At 39.2% G+C, this 14,309-nt stretch overlaps 1 protein-coding gene across 7 annotated transcripts in view; it reads right to left on the reverse strand.

Moving 5' to 3' along the window:
- Positions 1-2,720: 2,720 nt before the first annotated feature.
- The window catches only part of LOC122568765 (protein groucho), a 112,764-nt gene continuing 101,175 nt past the window's right edge, over positions 2,721-14,309 (reverse strand). For 6 of the 7 annotated variants that reach the window (XM_043728905.1, XM_043728907.1, XM_043728906.1 and 3 more), the window contains 7 exons: positions 11,537-11,590; positions 10,558-10,746; positions 9,317-9,535; positions 7,922-7,989; positions 6,686-6,961; positions 4,756-5,359; positions 2,721-4,036 (listed from right to left, as the gene is read on the reverse strand). In XM_043728905.1, the coding sequence (XP_043584840.1) occupies positions 3,929-4,036; positions 4,756-5,359; positions 6,686-6,961; positions 7,922-7,989; positions 9,317-9,535; positions 10,558-10,746; positions 11,537-11,590 (1,518 nt within the window). In that variant the 3' untranslated portion in view covers positions 2,721-3,928. The remainder of the gene's footprint in view (positions 4,037-4,755; positions 5,360-6,685; positions 6,962-7,921; positions 7,990-9,316; positions 9,536-10,557; positions 10,747-11,536; positions 11,591-14,309) is intronic. The other variant, XM_043728912.1, reaches the window with a different exon arrangement.

The raw sequence follows: 14,309 nt of genomic DNA on the forward strand, positions 1-14,309 counted from the left end.
TATTTTGTTTCTCTCTCTCTTTCCCTCTCCCTGTAGGATTAAATCCTGCTACATCACACTACATAATATCGACAAATCGTGCATCAAGTGCATTTGATTAAAATTGCACGATTAATAGTAAAACACCATTTACGTTACTATTCTCCGCGTAACTACTAAATTAAAGAGAGAGAACCGCTCGTACCAACTTGTTAAGGCTAATAATGAATTAATACGGCTAAAATGCAATGGTATCACAAACAGTATTTAGTGGAAACACCTATAATTCGATGAAATACGTTTCTTCTATTATTTGCCATTTACTAATCACGCATTATTTTATCCAATTTGACACGTGGCGTAACACAAATTTACTTCATTGACACATCGAAGAGCCATAGAATTATTCACTATGTGGTGAAAACGAATTTATTTCATGGGTTAGTATTTTTATTCTGTTGTCGTACTGAAAGAGGAAGGAGCAATTGTCTTGATGCGAAATAACAAATAAAAGTATAATACGTATTCAATTTTCGTATTATTACAGCTAAAGAGGAAAAATGGAATAGATCTTCATTTTTTTCAAAAAACACTTTTTAAGATGCGTCATTTTTACTTGATACGTACTTTCCGCTATACATGTACATATACATCCTTTTGGATTGTATACACTTTTCATTCGAATGTTTCTTTCCTTTCACATGTGTGTATGTGTATTGCGTGTACCGTGATTACAAAATCATCATTCACCGTTATATCGCAGGTAAGATAGAAATGACATAATTACTTACTATCTTTTACGTACACACGTGCACACGTACATATCCTCCAACGTAAACATTGTTGCATGGAAAAAGCGTATAGAAAGCGCATTTTTAAATGTCAACCTAACATTATCAGCGTATAGCTGAAAAATAACGGATCTTTCTATTGATCGATAGATTCGTCTCAACTAATTCATAATACACATCTGTCCTGCTATCGATAATCTTAATTGTATTTACTCGAAAAATTTGAACAAAAAGAAAATGAAATAAGATTAATAATTTTCGTTAGGCGGCATTTTCAAGCGGTATTCGTGCATATTGCATAATGATCATGGTCGCATAGGATTTATCTGTACATCTCTTTACCTGTTACCTTTTTTTATCGCTAATTAAACATTTAGGCAAGAGATTCTTTATCGGCACGTAATCGACTCAGTTAAATCGTTCATATAAAAAGTAACCCCATAACTACTTCATTCCATTAAGGTTATGTGCAGGTATTTTTTCAAGAACGATTACTTTCAAAATACTTTTTGTCATATTTATACTTATATTTTTTATAATCCTGTATTCTTTTATGTTATAACTTTTACAGGGACGACTTAAATGTTTCGATTACGTTTATCTTATTGCATGCTAATTTTTACAATCCATCAATTAGGGCAGATGACACCTGTTGCCCACTATTCATCTCTAAAAATTGATCGATTTAATTTAAGTTTGGTCTACGGAACTAATATTTAGTCCAAATACAGAAATAGTTTCGCCTCGTTTGTGCATATGATTGTACTTTACAGAGATGTATGTATACGTAAATGTTGAGCTGTCGCATGACTCAAACAATTAGTAATGAATTAAAATCGTCGATCGGAATATAGAGGGATTTTGTACAAGGTTCCGTCTATTATTCATATGCACATACGCGCACAATCGCATGGTGGTTTGATTGATCACGCGTTAGTATGGTTATCAATAACAGAGATGACTGTAACAAACGCTATATTCTTAGCAGGAAGCTAATGCATCATTCTCTTCACAGTTGATTAAACGGTTGGTTCGTAAAATGCGATGCTTTTTCAAGTAGTTCAAAACGATTTAAAACAAATATAGTTAAAACAAAACAGAATTGAGAACAAATTTTGAGAAACACTAAGGATATATTAACGTTGTGCCAATAATACTGTAGTAACATCGTGTATCTTGTTGCTACCTGTATAGTTAATACAATTTTCAAGGATTAAATATATTTCAAGTGTGTACAATAAAAGGTTAACTTTGGTTGCATAATTTGAAATGCAATAGACGTACAGTAAAATAATTTATGATACGATCGAATGATTTGTTGGCACAAGAGACGTGACAGGACATGTTTTAACGCACTTATAACGTGTTTGGTCACGTGCTGCGCAGCGTAGATGCGCATAAATCAAAACGTTCAAACATTGTTTATAACAGATTAATTTTGCGTACTTACTTTATTGAGAAAATTATTTCTAATTAAGTTATTAAATAATAATGCCATTACTATTACATTAAATAATAATGCCATTACTATTATATTAAATAATAATGTCATTATTATTACATTAAATAATAATATAATTATTATTAAATTAAATAATTTAATAAAATAATCTTTAATTAAAAATAATTATTTTCATTTGACGACTTAAAAACGAATAAAATATTAAAACATTTACGCTAGAAAAATTAAAGTTGATATTCCATGACATTTCTATATTAACACACCATTCTGATTTGTATAATCGAATTAACCGTTTCTTTCTAGCTGGCTCTTCATGCTTACAAATCATTCGAGCTTAATGTGCTATAATGTGCATAGAGTCATTGATTTTGATCAGGTTGTAAATTATTAAGCAATTACTTACCCATGGATGCAAAAGTATTCGCTGAAAAAGATTCGGATAATTATTCACACAAGCTTTCTTGAACAGAAAAGGCAATCGTTTTTTATCGATATATTTAAAATTAATTAATGATCATGGTTGATCGGGATGTAGAGAATACACAACACTGCTCCCATGGTACAAGTCTCGTGTTTACTTTCCTTTCTTTTTTTTAAGGAGAAACAGCGCGATCATCCTCCGTCAATGACTTCAGAACGAATCTCTCGTGATATTATACCAGTCGTTGCTTTGATAGTTTGGATGATGCACGAATATTTGAACGACCGAATCCTCTCGTGACTATAGTGTTCCAACGAAACGTACAATTTTATACGAAATAAATAAATTCGATGTATATTTATCTTTCACCTGTCTTCGTTTCCCTTCTTTTTTCTCGTTCACGACAGCATAAAGTATTAATCGGCTATACTTTGTTTGAAGTCTATAGCGAAACGCATTATCCAAGGTATGTAACTACGATCAACGATTTTCTCGAAACGATTCCACGTGTACATCTATGTATACAGCAATAGTATTCGTCGACTCGTTAACGTGGTCGTAGACACGTTAAAGGGACAGCGATTGCAAAAGTTGTAAAAGTTTTGAAGAAAATTACAATAGGCGAGAACAAGTATAATTTTTTGTTAGACAGGCTCCGACTGTTCGTTCTTCACGTGTTTTATCTGTCGTATGATGTCATCTTGGGCATGTTGATTCTATAATTAGGTACTTAATACGAAACCGTATCTAGCATCACCATTTGCAAGGCTCTCCTGGTCACTTAACGCGCATGCAAAATCGCTTGGTAACGTCCCATTAACACGTTCTCGTTGTATACACGCGACAAAGAAAGTTCTCTCTACGTTTAAATCACACGATCGTACGTACAGTTGGGTCACGCACACGCAACTCCTAAATATACATGTACAGCTCTTTTCTCTGGCACACACATTGGTTTCTTGACCGTCGTCATAATTAGTATTAGTTCTTCTCTTTCGTTTTTTTTTTGTTTACTCTTTTTATCACTATTTCTCTCTCTCTCTCTCTCTCCCTCTTTCTTCTGTTCTTTCGTCTATGCTTTGTTTCTTTCGAACGCGGTTTCTATCGTTAATACAGACTTGTTATGTATATATACACAATATAGTAACAGTCTATGTTCCTAAGGTTGCTAAAAAGTCTCACTTGTAGGATCTCCCCCGTGAAAAGGGAGAGCGTGTTATAGAGTTCAGGTTTCGACCAAGGGAGGAAAGCGTGAAACGTCTTTACCGTGCACGTCTAGTAAATCACTTCGTATACAGTGGCCTTTTTGTCACCGGATCCAGTCACGATATATTTGTCGTCGGCAGAGATGTCGCAGCTCAACACCGACGAAGACTCCTTCGACTGTAAAAAGAATTGATACGGATTCTCATGTGGTTGTTCGGGGATCTGCTTTTTTGTGCTACTTCCGCGCAACATGACGCGTTAATTACGTCCAACGATACACGCAGAGAATAGTTCATCTCTTATGAGCATGCAACGAACTCTTAGCGGACGCGAAGTTCTTTCCTCGAATTATAAAAAATATGGCTGACATCTAACTCACTAAAACTCGTAACAAGAAAAGAATTTGGGGACTTGCGTATTTTGTGTATAACACGTTACACTGTATACACATATGTATACAGTGGCAAAAAGCATCTGCGCGTTCTCTTATTCTTCAACGTTTAGCAGGTTCTACGCCTCTCATTTTCATAGTGACAAATTTTCGTAGTCGTACGAAAGTATGTGCAGTTAAATGATGCGAAAGTTAATATACCTAAATATACCTAAAACGATGAAATATTTCGTTACTCGAGTCGAGTAAAATTTATCAGAGTTTTCCAAATAAATGTAACGAAACGTCCTAACCGCTTCTAGATAGCAGTGTGCCTCGTTCAAAATTAAATGGTGACTAAGATCCCTCTTTATTTATATTCAACTAGTTGTCTCGAGTTATACGTCGTTTCAAGTCATTTCCAGCTATTATATTTCATTGTCTTTAACCTAGCTAACAAGATGAAGCGAAAAACGAAAGAAACAACTTATCTCGATAACATCAACGAGAATGTGGAGATGCATACCTGAAATATCGAAGCTCCGTACGGTGTGCGCCATGCGTTCAACAAATTATCCTTGCCGGTGGAGACGAACCATTTGCCGCAAGAGGCGAAGCGTAACGATAACACGCACGACTCGTGTAGGTGCAGTTGATACTTATCGGACTTGGTAGCGTGAAGCACCTCTACGTTCGAATTTTCCATACCCACAGCGAGCCATTCTCCGGTTGGGCAATAGCCCAATGAGAATATTTGCGAGGTAAAGTCGTGTTGCTTCAACTGTCTACCCTCCCTTAGGTCCCACGAACGCACCGTGTTATCCAATCCTCCTGTCCACAGCTTCGAACCGTCCGCCGAGATATCGATGCAGGAGGCACCGTCCGTGTGGCCTTGGAACTGTCGAATCAACGTCTCGTTCTGTAGATCCCACACGGCGATGTTGCCATCGCTGCAGCAGCTGAAGCAGACCTTCGAGTCTGGCGAGATCGCCAACGCGTAACAGGCCGGTGCCGCTGACGTCAGTTCCGTTTTGATTCGCGGTGTAGGACTAGCCAAGTCCCAGATGATCAGCTGACTCGCCTCCCCTCCAACTATTAGGGTTCTGCAGTCCGGCAGTAACTTTACCGATCTGTTTTCAGAAATAATGAAAATAATGAATTATGCATGGAATAACAAGATGAACGAGGATGTAAAAAAAAAAAAGCACGTATAAACAGTATCACAGAGTAACGTAAAAACGAGTTGAAAGAACGAAATACAATTTTTTAGATATATAACCTTTGACTCCTTTCGCTCACTGGTCAGTTAAGGGAGAATTCCGACCGAACAAATAATAGTTTATCTTCTATTTTCTCTGTTACACGAACAAATAGGAAGCGTCGATTTCAACCCGTAAGTATAATAGGTTTAACCATTCGCAAATTAAAACAAGATATTCCTTCTTTCCTAATGTAAAAGCAAACCTCTAGTTCCGCTCAAATATAGAATTTTCGTATTTCCTACTGTTCGTGATTCGTTAAGATTGATAGTTGGCCGATTCATCAATTATCTCGTAATAAAACGAGCCAGCCCGTTTCTTTTTAATGCGAATTCATTAATATTCTTCCACTTCTATTCGAATTTCATTCAAACGTTATATATTCTCTATTCTTCTTCGTTTATTAAAAATAATATTTATCTAAACCGTCAACCGATAACGAAACGCTATTCTGTCTTCTAATACGAAACTTCCTAGCATCCTATTTAAAGTTCCTTCCCGTTCGTTACAATTGATACGTACGACCGATCATCGATTATCCAATCGAGTCGCTAACAATATCCAATAACGAAGAGAACAAGACTCTTCTTTCCTACTACGTTAACAAACTTCTTATCTAAATATCAAGCATGTAGTGCCATCTTCTGTTCGCCCACGTTCGTTAAAATTACCAAACAAATCCCGTTATTTGTCAAAATTACTAGTCGAATCGCCATATAATCCATTTCAGGCGCAGATTCTCCCTGGTGCCGGCTCTGTTTCGATTTAGACTCTCCGATACCATTCTTTTTGTTCATCGCGAACGGTACGTTTTTCAAATTGGTATAAAACCGTGGGGGCTTACAAAACAATGCAACTGACGCAACTGACGCAACTGAGCAAAGTACCTTAGTACTAAATAATAAATTATTGCTCAAATAATGAGAAACATGGTCGGCGACAAAAAGCCGATTACTAGGTTATCGGTCGGTAAGCGTCGATGACAAAAAGCCAATTAATAGGCTATCGGTCGGTTAGCGTCGGTGACAAAAAGCCGATTAATCGGCTATCGGTCGGTAAAGCGTTGAGCAAAATTGAACGAAACGTTGTATCTCGATTTGATGCGACAAATTTACCATAATCCGTGGATACGTGTCAGCGGCGTGTCGAAAGATTCGGACGCGTCGTGCAAACGTGGATAGAGACCGTGGAACTGACCTAATATAATTGTCACGTTGTAGGCAGTCCAACTGCGATACGTGCTTGATACTGCCACCGCCTCCATGTCCGATGTCCCAGACTTTAACGCACCCTTTGCCGCCCGTGTAGACGTACTTGGTCGGATTCGAGATGGTGACGGCGCACACAACCTCGCCATGAGTCAAGGTATTAATCTGACGCGCGTGACGTGGAATTCCCGGCCCTATCAGAGCGTCTGTGGGGAATGGCACTGGCTGCAGCTGACCCTCGCCGTTCATATGGAACGAGTACGCTCTGTGGTGGAATGCAAAACATTAATGCCTTTGTCTTTACGTAATGGAATGCCTTCGATTACTTAAAAGCTTCGCGCCGCGGCGAAAGGCGGCCATCGAAAAGATAATGCTTCACACGCCGCACCTTTCTAGCTTATGCGAGCGGCGGTAGCGGGTTGACATTTTCAGAAACGGCCAGAAGCGTTGAACGATCTACAAGTGTAATTTGGTCGCGTCGTCGTGTATTTATTTTCTTTGAAATGTCAAGTACGCGATATGTAGATGCGTAGAAAGAATAGAAGTTACCGGCGTGGCGATAACTGCGTTTAAAAATATTCGTTTCTGAAGGTGTCTCGATCCTTTACTTCTCGGCTAAATCATTCGAAATAATTGCTTGAGAAATATTTCGCGGTTTTGTTATTTTGTCCTGGAGAAGCTGACGTCTCTCGTTTGGTAGATCGTTACTCGAGAAACACATGTCCTTAAGTCACCTAATACGTTTATATAGGATTTATTAATTATGATAATTATAATTATAATGTCACAAGGGAAACTAAATGATACTATGTTACGAAGATTTTGTTAACAGACTTGTCTGATTAAGCTTTATATTTAAAATCAGGATGGGTGTGATTTACACTCCTGTTCAGAAGTTTGGAATATCTTAGGATTTCAAAGAAGTAATAACTTGCTTAAGTAGATGTTATTTGTATTATTATTATTTTGGTAGTGTTGAGACTGTAATTAATTGTACTTAAAAGTGAAAGTTATCATTATAACATCGTTATTTCTCGAAAGAATGTACGAAAACGTTTGTTTCGTCCAAGAAGTAAAGGGTGTTCCGAACTTCTGAGTAGAATTGCACACGTAACGATTGATAGTTGCAATTCGAGTTGTACAAGCTGCAAATATTTCGTAATTTTTTTGCGTCAAGTTTATTATATTTATTATCTAAAGATTAATTTTAATGAAAATTACGTACGGTTTGCCACCCGGAATGTTGCTTATCCCGTTACTCGATGGTATCCTCACGTGACCGTCGAAGCCGAGCTATAGAAGAGAACAAACTATATCAGTTTTTGCTTCAACTTTCTTTCATTAATAATCTCGATATTTTGAGTCACGATATTTGAATAACAAATGCATAAATACGAAGAAAAGAATCAAGGAAATGTAATTTGCATTCCAGAAGAACGTTACTTGTGATTGCATCAACAGAGATTTTCAGATTTGTAGCAAGCTTCAACGAAGACATATATATATAGAAGAAACGATACTCTATATATTAAGCTTTGTAGATATTTCTAGTTCCTGGCAATCCAATTTTCAAAACATTTGAATGCTAATCACTTGATGATATAAGGAAGACGATATATGTACAAACGAATTTTGTTCTATAGAATTTTTGCAAGTCGTCTTTAATGTTTCAACTAGCTTCTTCGAGCTTTTATATCAAAAACATTCTTTTACATTACGAATAACATTGAGAACCATAATTAACGTAATTGCCTGTACACCTTGTCGGCAGAAAATTTTTACCTATTTAAATACTAATTTACGATTCTAATCCTCAAAATGTCTACTAAATTTGTAGTACTTTTTACCAAATTTATTCACCAGAAATACGTATCATTAAACGACGAGTAAAGTACATCATTTTAGAACTTACTATCTATTATTACGCTTATACATCTATTACAGGCTACTTATTTTACAATCAACTGAAACATTACCCAACTGATACTCCGCACAAAAGGAAATTGTTTCAACGAGCTATCTATTGAGGCACCCGAAAAGTTTTAATAATAAGAATAATAATAAACGGTATTAAATAGCCTTCAATCGTTTCATTGATTTAACTATAGGCGATAGATGATTCTGATTTCTTTGCGATTAATCAGAATGGGTCTAAAGTCACTGTCAAACGACATTCTTTAAACGATTTTCGGTTGGTACACACATTCTCGTTACCTCTTCTCAACAAATTCCAACTTGCTCAGTTTACATAATTTTATAAAGAACAGAGAGAAAGAGAGAAAGAGAGACAGATAGATAGATAGATAGATAGATAGATAGATAGAGAGAGAGAGAGAGAGAGAGAGAGAGAGAGAGATTCTAGAGAATTTTCCAATTTCACAGATCTGAATATTACTACGTTTCTGTACCACGTCACAAGTAAACTATGAGATTTCACTGAAATTTATACATAAAAAGATATTTAAGACGAGTCGGAGTTTTTATCTTCTCCTTAGAACGCTCATAGACTATAGCATCGGTGGCAGGGTACAGCTGCAAAGTATTACGAGACACAAGAAAATAGAAAAGAAAGAAAAGAGAAAGAAAGAAAAAAGACGAGCAGCTAGAGCGGGTGAAGTACCATCGAGGTCCTGGCGTATGGTAAGTTGCTGTACGGCGAAGGCGATTGTGGCGGCTCATTGCCGCGGGACGGCAAACCCTGATAGCCCTGCGGTGGCGTTTGCTGTGACGATGGCGGATGATAGACCCGCGATGCCAAGGGACCAGGGATTCCTCCCATAGTTGGCGTACAGCTGCGCGACCCCCTCGCCGCCGCCACAGGTGTACCCGGCTTGTCGATCTGGGGAGGTTCGTTCCAACGGGGTACACCGGTTTATTATCGGGCGCAATCGTAGAAAGGAATTGTAAATTTCACGCTTGACTTTCGCACAAAAGCAACGAGACATATCGATCCTTGTCGCAAACCGGCGTAAGCGGCCACCTCCGGTTCACCGATTTATACCACTGGACACGAGGAAGAAAGGGATGCGCGGGCTTCGAAACGAGAGAGCTTTTGCTTTCCTCTGCTATCGTCCGCGCAAATTGACTTGTCGTAACTTCGCGCCACGAATTCCAGCTACACGCTATCGATGCTCGTGTACATGCGCGCTATACGCCAAGGGCAACCACCAAAATGTCTTCGTTGTTTTCGAAATTGTGGAAGTAGTTGTCTTGTTTGGATTTTCTTAGCACACTTCGATTTCCAATAGAAGATAGGTTCGTTGAAGTTTCTTAGCTTTTAAAATACAGAGTTACGGAGCTACCCGGTGTAAACTCGTTTATTCGTCGAACGTGTTTATAGGGACTGCGCGTAAATCGTATTTTTATATAGTTCCCTTTGTTTCGTTATTTTATTATCGATCGACCAGAGTATCGTGTATTCTGTTGTTTAAATATGGTTCGAGGAACATTTTAAATACATCGAGTTTGTCATCGATAAAAATGATCGTTGTAAAGCTTGAATTTCGTGACAACGAAGGAACCGAGTGTAGAACATCGTCTACGATATCGTTGTACCGTTCGTTGTCTTCTAATTTCGCATTATTAGCATTACGATTTTAGATAAAAGAATTTCCTTTAGTTCATCGAACAACTGGACTTTATTTCTAGCGTAACAGGTAGAAATTTTGCCTTCGAAAACCACGGAGTCATTGAAACGCTCACCCTTGGGCAATTCGGCGTGCATGTCGAAACGAAACGATCATCTTTTCACTTTCTTTCTCCAAGATCCAGGAAAGAAATGCAAGTAGAAATAATTCCGGGGAGAAAAATAGAACAGGACCGATTAGTCATCGAATAAGCCTGCTATCCGCGAGATCTTACATCTTTACTTTTCAGAGACGGTGTGCTACGAGCGGATGAACTTCCACTCCGCGACGGTGGCCTGTCTTTTACGGATGTGGAGCCAGCACCGGAAATAGGTCCTACGTGTCCTGGGGCGCCCAGTTTCTCCAGAGTGCCGTTCTCACGTGGATCCGAATGGTCACCATTCGCGTGCGGCGATGATGCCTCCTTTTATGAGAAACAAACAGGAAAATAAAAGAAGCTTATTATAAAATATATCAAATCCAAGCTTCATTCGTTCTTAGACGTAGACTACTAATTTAAAATACTTGGAAATGTCTTACGCAAGTAATCATGTTTTGGAGTAGATGCAAATGTCGAATATCACGAACATTACAAATATTGACGGTGTTCTATTATTAAATTAATTAACATCGATAGATTCGTACGGGATATCAATAAATATAAAGAGCGAGCTTCCACAGTTTCAGATATCCGAATAAAGAATTTTGAAACTTTCTAAGTTTCAAACTAACTTATAAAATAATCTTCCTCTAATTTTCTCGTATCGTATCCTCTTTCGTTTCCAACCAACTGTAATTTTATTGTAATTTCATTCTTCCGTTTAGTTCTAAGTACAATTCTGTTGCATTTAGTTGCTCGAAGGAAATATCTTCTCTGTTCAGATTGACGCTACGGCCTGCGATGACAAAACGTAAAACTGAGAAAGACAAGAGGAAGGGACAACCACGGTTTATACCTAATACAATATCAAGGAAATGAAAGAATCGAACGTTAGAAAAATCACTTGGACGCGTCTTTTCAATCAACGATACAGGCTTCTACGACAAAGGAATATCCGCCGGTATCCACCGCAAACCGTGATCGTCCTCAGCCTCAAATGAAGGAACATCCTTCATTTTCATCCGCAGTTCGTGCATACTTTCAAATAGCTTTTGCTCGATGAATTCGCTAATAAAAATATCGAATCCGTTCCACTGCAGGAAAATGAACTGACCTCGTTCGCGACATCCACCACCAAGTCCTGATCGCTCTTCTCTGCGTCGCTGTCCTGAAAGCAGAAAAATGACATGCCTATGAAAGGATATGGGGAGACCGTGTCCATTCGCGATTAGGGGCAACAGCGTCGCGATACATATCGACGTACGCTGTAATTCCAGCCATTTGTGCGATACGTTAACGATCAAAGCCGCGAATATATTTTCGACGAATCCAACGCGAGAACCATCGAGAGAGGGAGAGAGAGAGAGAGAGAGAGAGAGAGAGAGAGAGTTCGACCTACATTTACGACGCGCCTGACTAGCAGATGCATCTTCAGAGACATATTATTAATCTTGACACTCGTGCAAGCTCGCTGCCTCTCTCGAAACGTTCTGATTGCACCAGCAACTTAATGGCCAGGCGTTCGACGAGTGCGCGTACCGGATAGAAAGCTCGCGTTTGCGAACGTGTAAGCCACGCCACGTCGCACCATACCACGCCGCGCCGCGCGTTTCTGATGGAATAGGAGGCGGAGGGTGGAGAAAGAGGGGATGTAAATGCGCTTTGCTTGGTCGCGCGGTTTCAGGGTATTTTCGCAATCAAGATTCTATGTGTGTGGCTGGTGGCCGTACACGCGGAGCGTGGAAAATTCGACCGATCGTTTGTCAATTCTGGATCTCGCTATGCTCGTCGCTGACGAGACCCAGCGCCACTGTCGTCGATCTTTGTCGCTCGTCGTAACGACGATTGCTTTTCCTTGGTACATCGCGTAACGTTTCCCTTCGATCTTTCTGCTCCGCTATCTACGACTTAATTAACGACGTGAATTTAGATTAGTATAGTTTCGTATACATATATATATTACAAATGTCGATGATGAAATGATTAAGAGAACGTTAATTTTGCGCTGTGTGTCGGTTAGGGATCGGCTATCTGTCTATGTAGATCGTCTTGTCTGGTTGAAACGTAGTTTACGGGACGATCCGAGTGCGACTTGCGTACGTCAAACGACACAGATAGATAATGATTTTAGTGCGTATTTTAAGTTGATCGACGCTGATAACGATATTTTTTATTTCTGGTTGAAGGGGCCTCTAACGCTTCGTTGCGTTAAACATCACCACGACGTGACTTTTCCAAAACAAGTTACGACGAGTTGTCGATTTTAATGGATACCTTCTCGCATAATCGGGACAAGTTACGGAATAAATAATTGGCAACGCATAAATACTTTCCTTTCTAACGTCCGCGTAACTACTCTTAAATACGCATGAATTAACATTAAATAAGATAATTTCTTTTTGTGTAAACCTTATCAAATTTAATTAAATAAATATGATAAGAAATATCTGCCCTCCGAATATTCTTACATCGCGCTATAACGAGTATAGCGCACATGATATTGGTATATTTTCTCCGTTAAAGAAAATTCTTTCAGCGTCTCGATTATCGTATACGTTCAATATGGTATCTAAAACAATCCTGCAGCCTACAGGCCGCATTACGCAACATGCTCTGCATCAAATCAGTAATACCGCGTGTCACTGTTTACTCCATTACCCAGTATATCTTCCATTTGCTTCGAAAAAGAGACTACGCAAACAGTGAGCCACAGGGATAGGGAAGCGAGGAGAGAATCCACTAACGTGGAGAAACACGGATAAACAGAAGGCTAGAGGCTTCGGCTAATATATTATCGAAAGCCGTGGATAATGCACCGCATACGGAAGCACAATTTGTGACTCGTGTATCTTTTATCATCTGTTTGTCCGTTATTTTCGAGTTTCTAGCGTCGTTGGCATCCGATTTCGTCGTATAACGGTTTAAAACCGCGGTGATTTCCCATACCCGCGACACTGACAATTCGTCATTCCGAAAACACCAGCAGCCCTGAAGCTGCCTAATTGAGCCTGCTGCGCTCTTTCACTCATTGCCGACGCAATCGTGATTTTCTATCGTTAAAAAAAATTTCTTAATTTCCAGACAGACGTTGTACGGAAGAATGGCAGTCGATACGACGCACAGTTTTTCATTTTTATTTCACGCTAAGAAATGTTTTTCCCCGCGTTGAAACGTTCCTTGAAACCAGATGTAACTGCGTCTCGTTAATTGGCGGTTCATTTCTCCCTCTTCAAGCTTATTTGCGACACTTCATATAGCTGAGCTTATATTTTCATTCTTAGCCGGCGTTTCAATTTTCCTAACTTCGTGGAGCTGATTCACGATACACCGGATACTCGATAAACCATTCGATGCTGGAATCGCGGCGAAAAAATTCAGCCTGCGATCGAAATTCCCCGGGTAATAACCTTAAAATCCAGCGAAATTAAACGGTGTATATTTTAAAAGCCTGGGACGCGCACGACTCTAATATCGCGCACGTAACGTAGCTAACGTGTAACGTAGCGATCGCGAACACCGCGATACACGTATGAACGGTGTTCCACGTAAGACGATAAACAACACACCGAATACCAGAGGAATGGTAAATAACGTGCACAGCTAGGAAAGTGCAATTTGTAATTCACGTATCTTTCATCGTTTATTTACCAGTTATCGCTCAGTTTCTACAAGCAGCTCGTTCCCGGGCCACAACCACCCCCGTCGGCCGTCGGCACGTAACGAGCTCGAAACAGGGCACGCGGCTGTTGCTCGTGTGTTACGCCAACAAAACGTTACAACTGCCGCCTGCTACTCAAAACCTTTTACCACCTTATCCTCGTATTTACGCCATTTCTTTGCCTATAAATTCCACTATTCACCATTGCACGCTCGATATTGCGTATAAA

The sequence above is a fragment of the Bombus pyrosoma genome, linkage group LG6, assembly GCF_014825855.1.
Source record: "Bombus pyrosoma isolate SC7728 linkage group LG6, ASM1482585v1, whole genome shotgun sequence".
Lineage (NCBI taxonomy): Eukaryota > Metazoa > Arthropoda > Insecta > Hymenoptera > Apidae > Bombus > Bombus pyrosoma.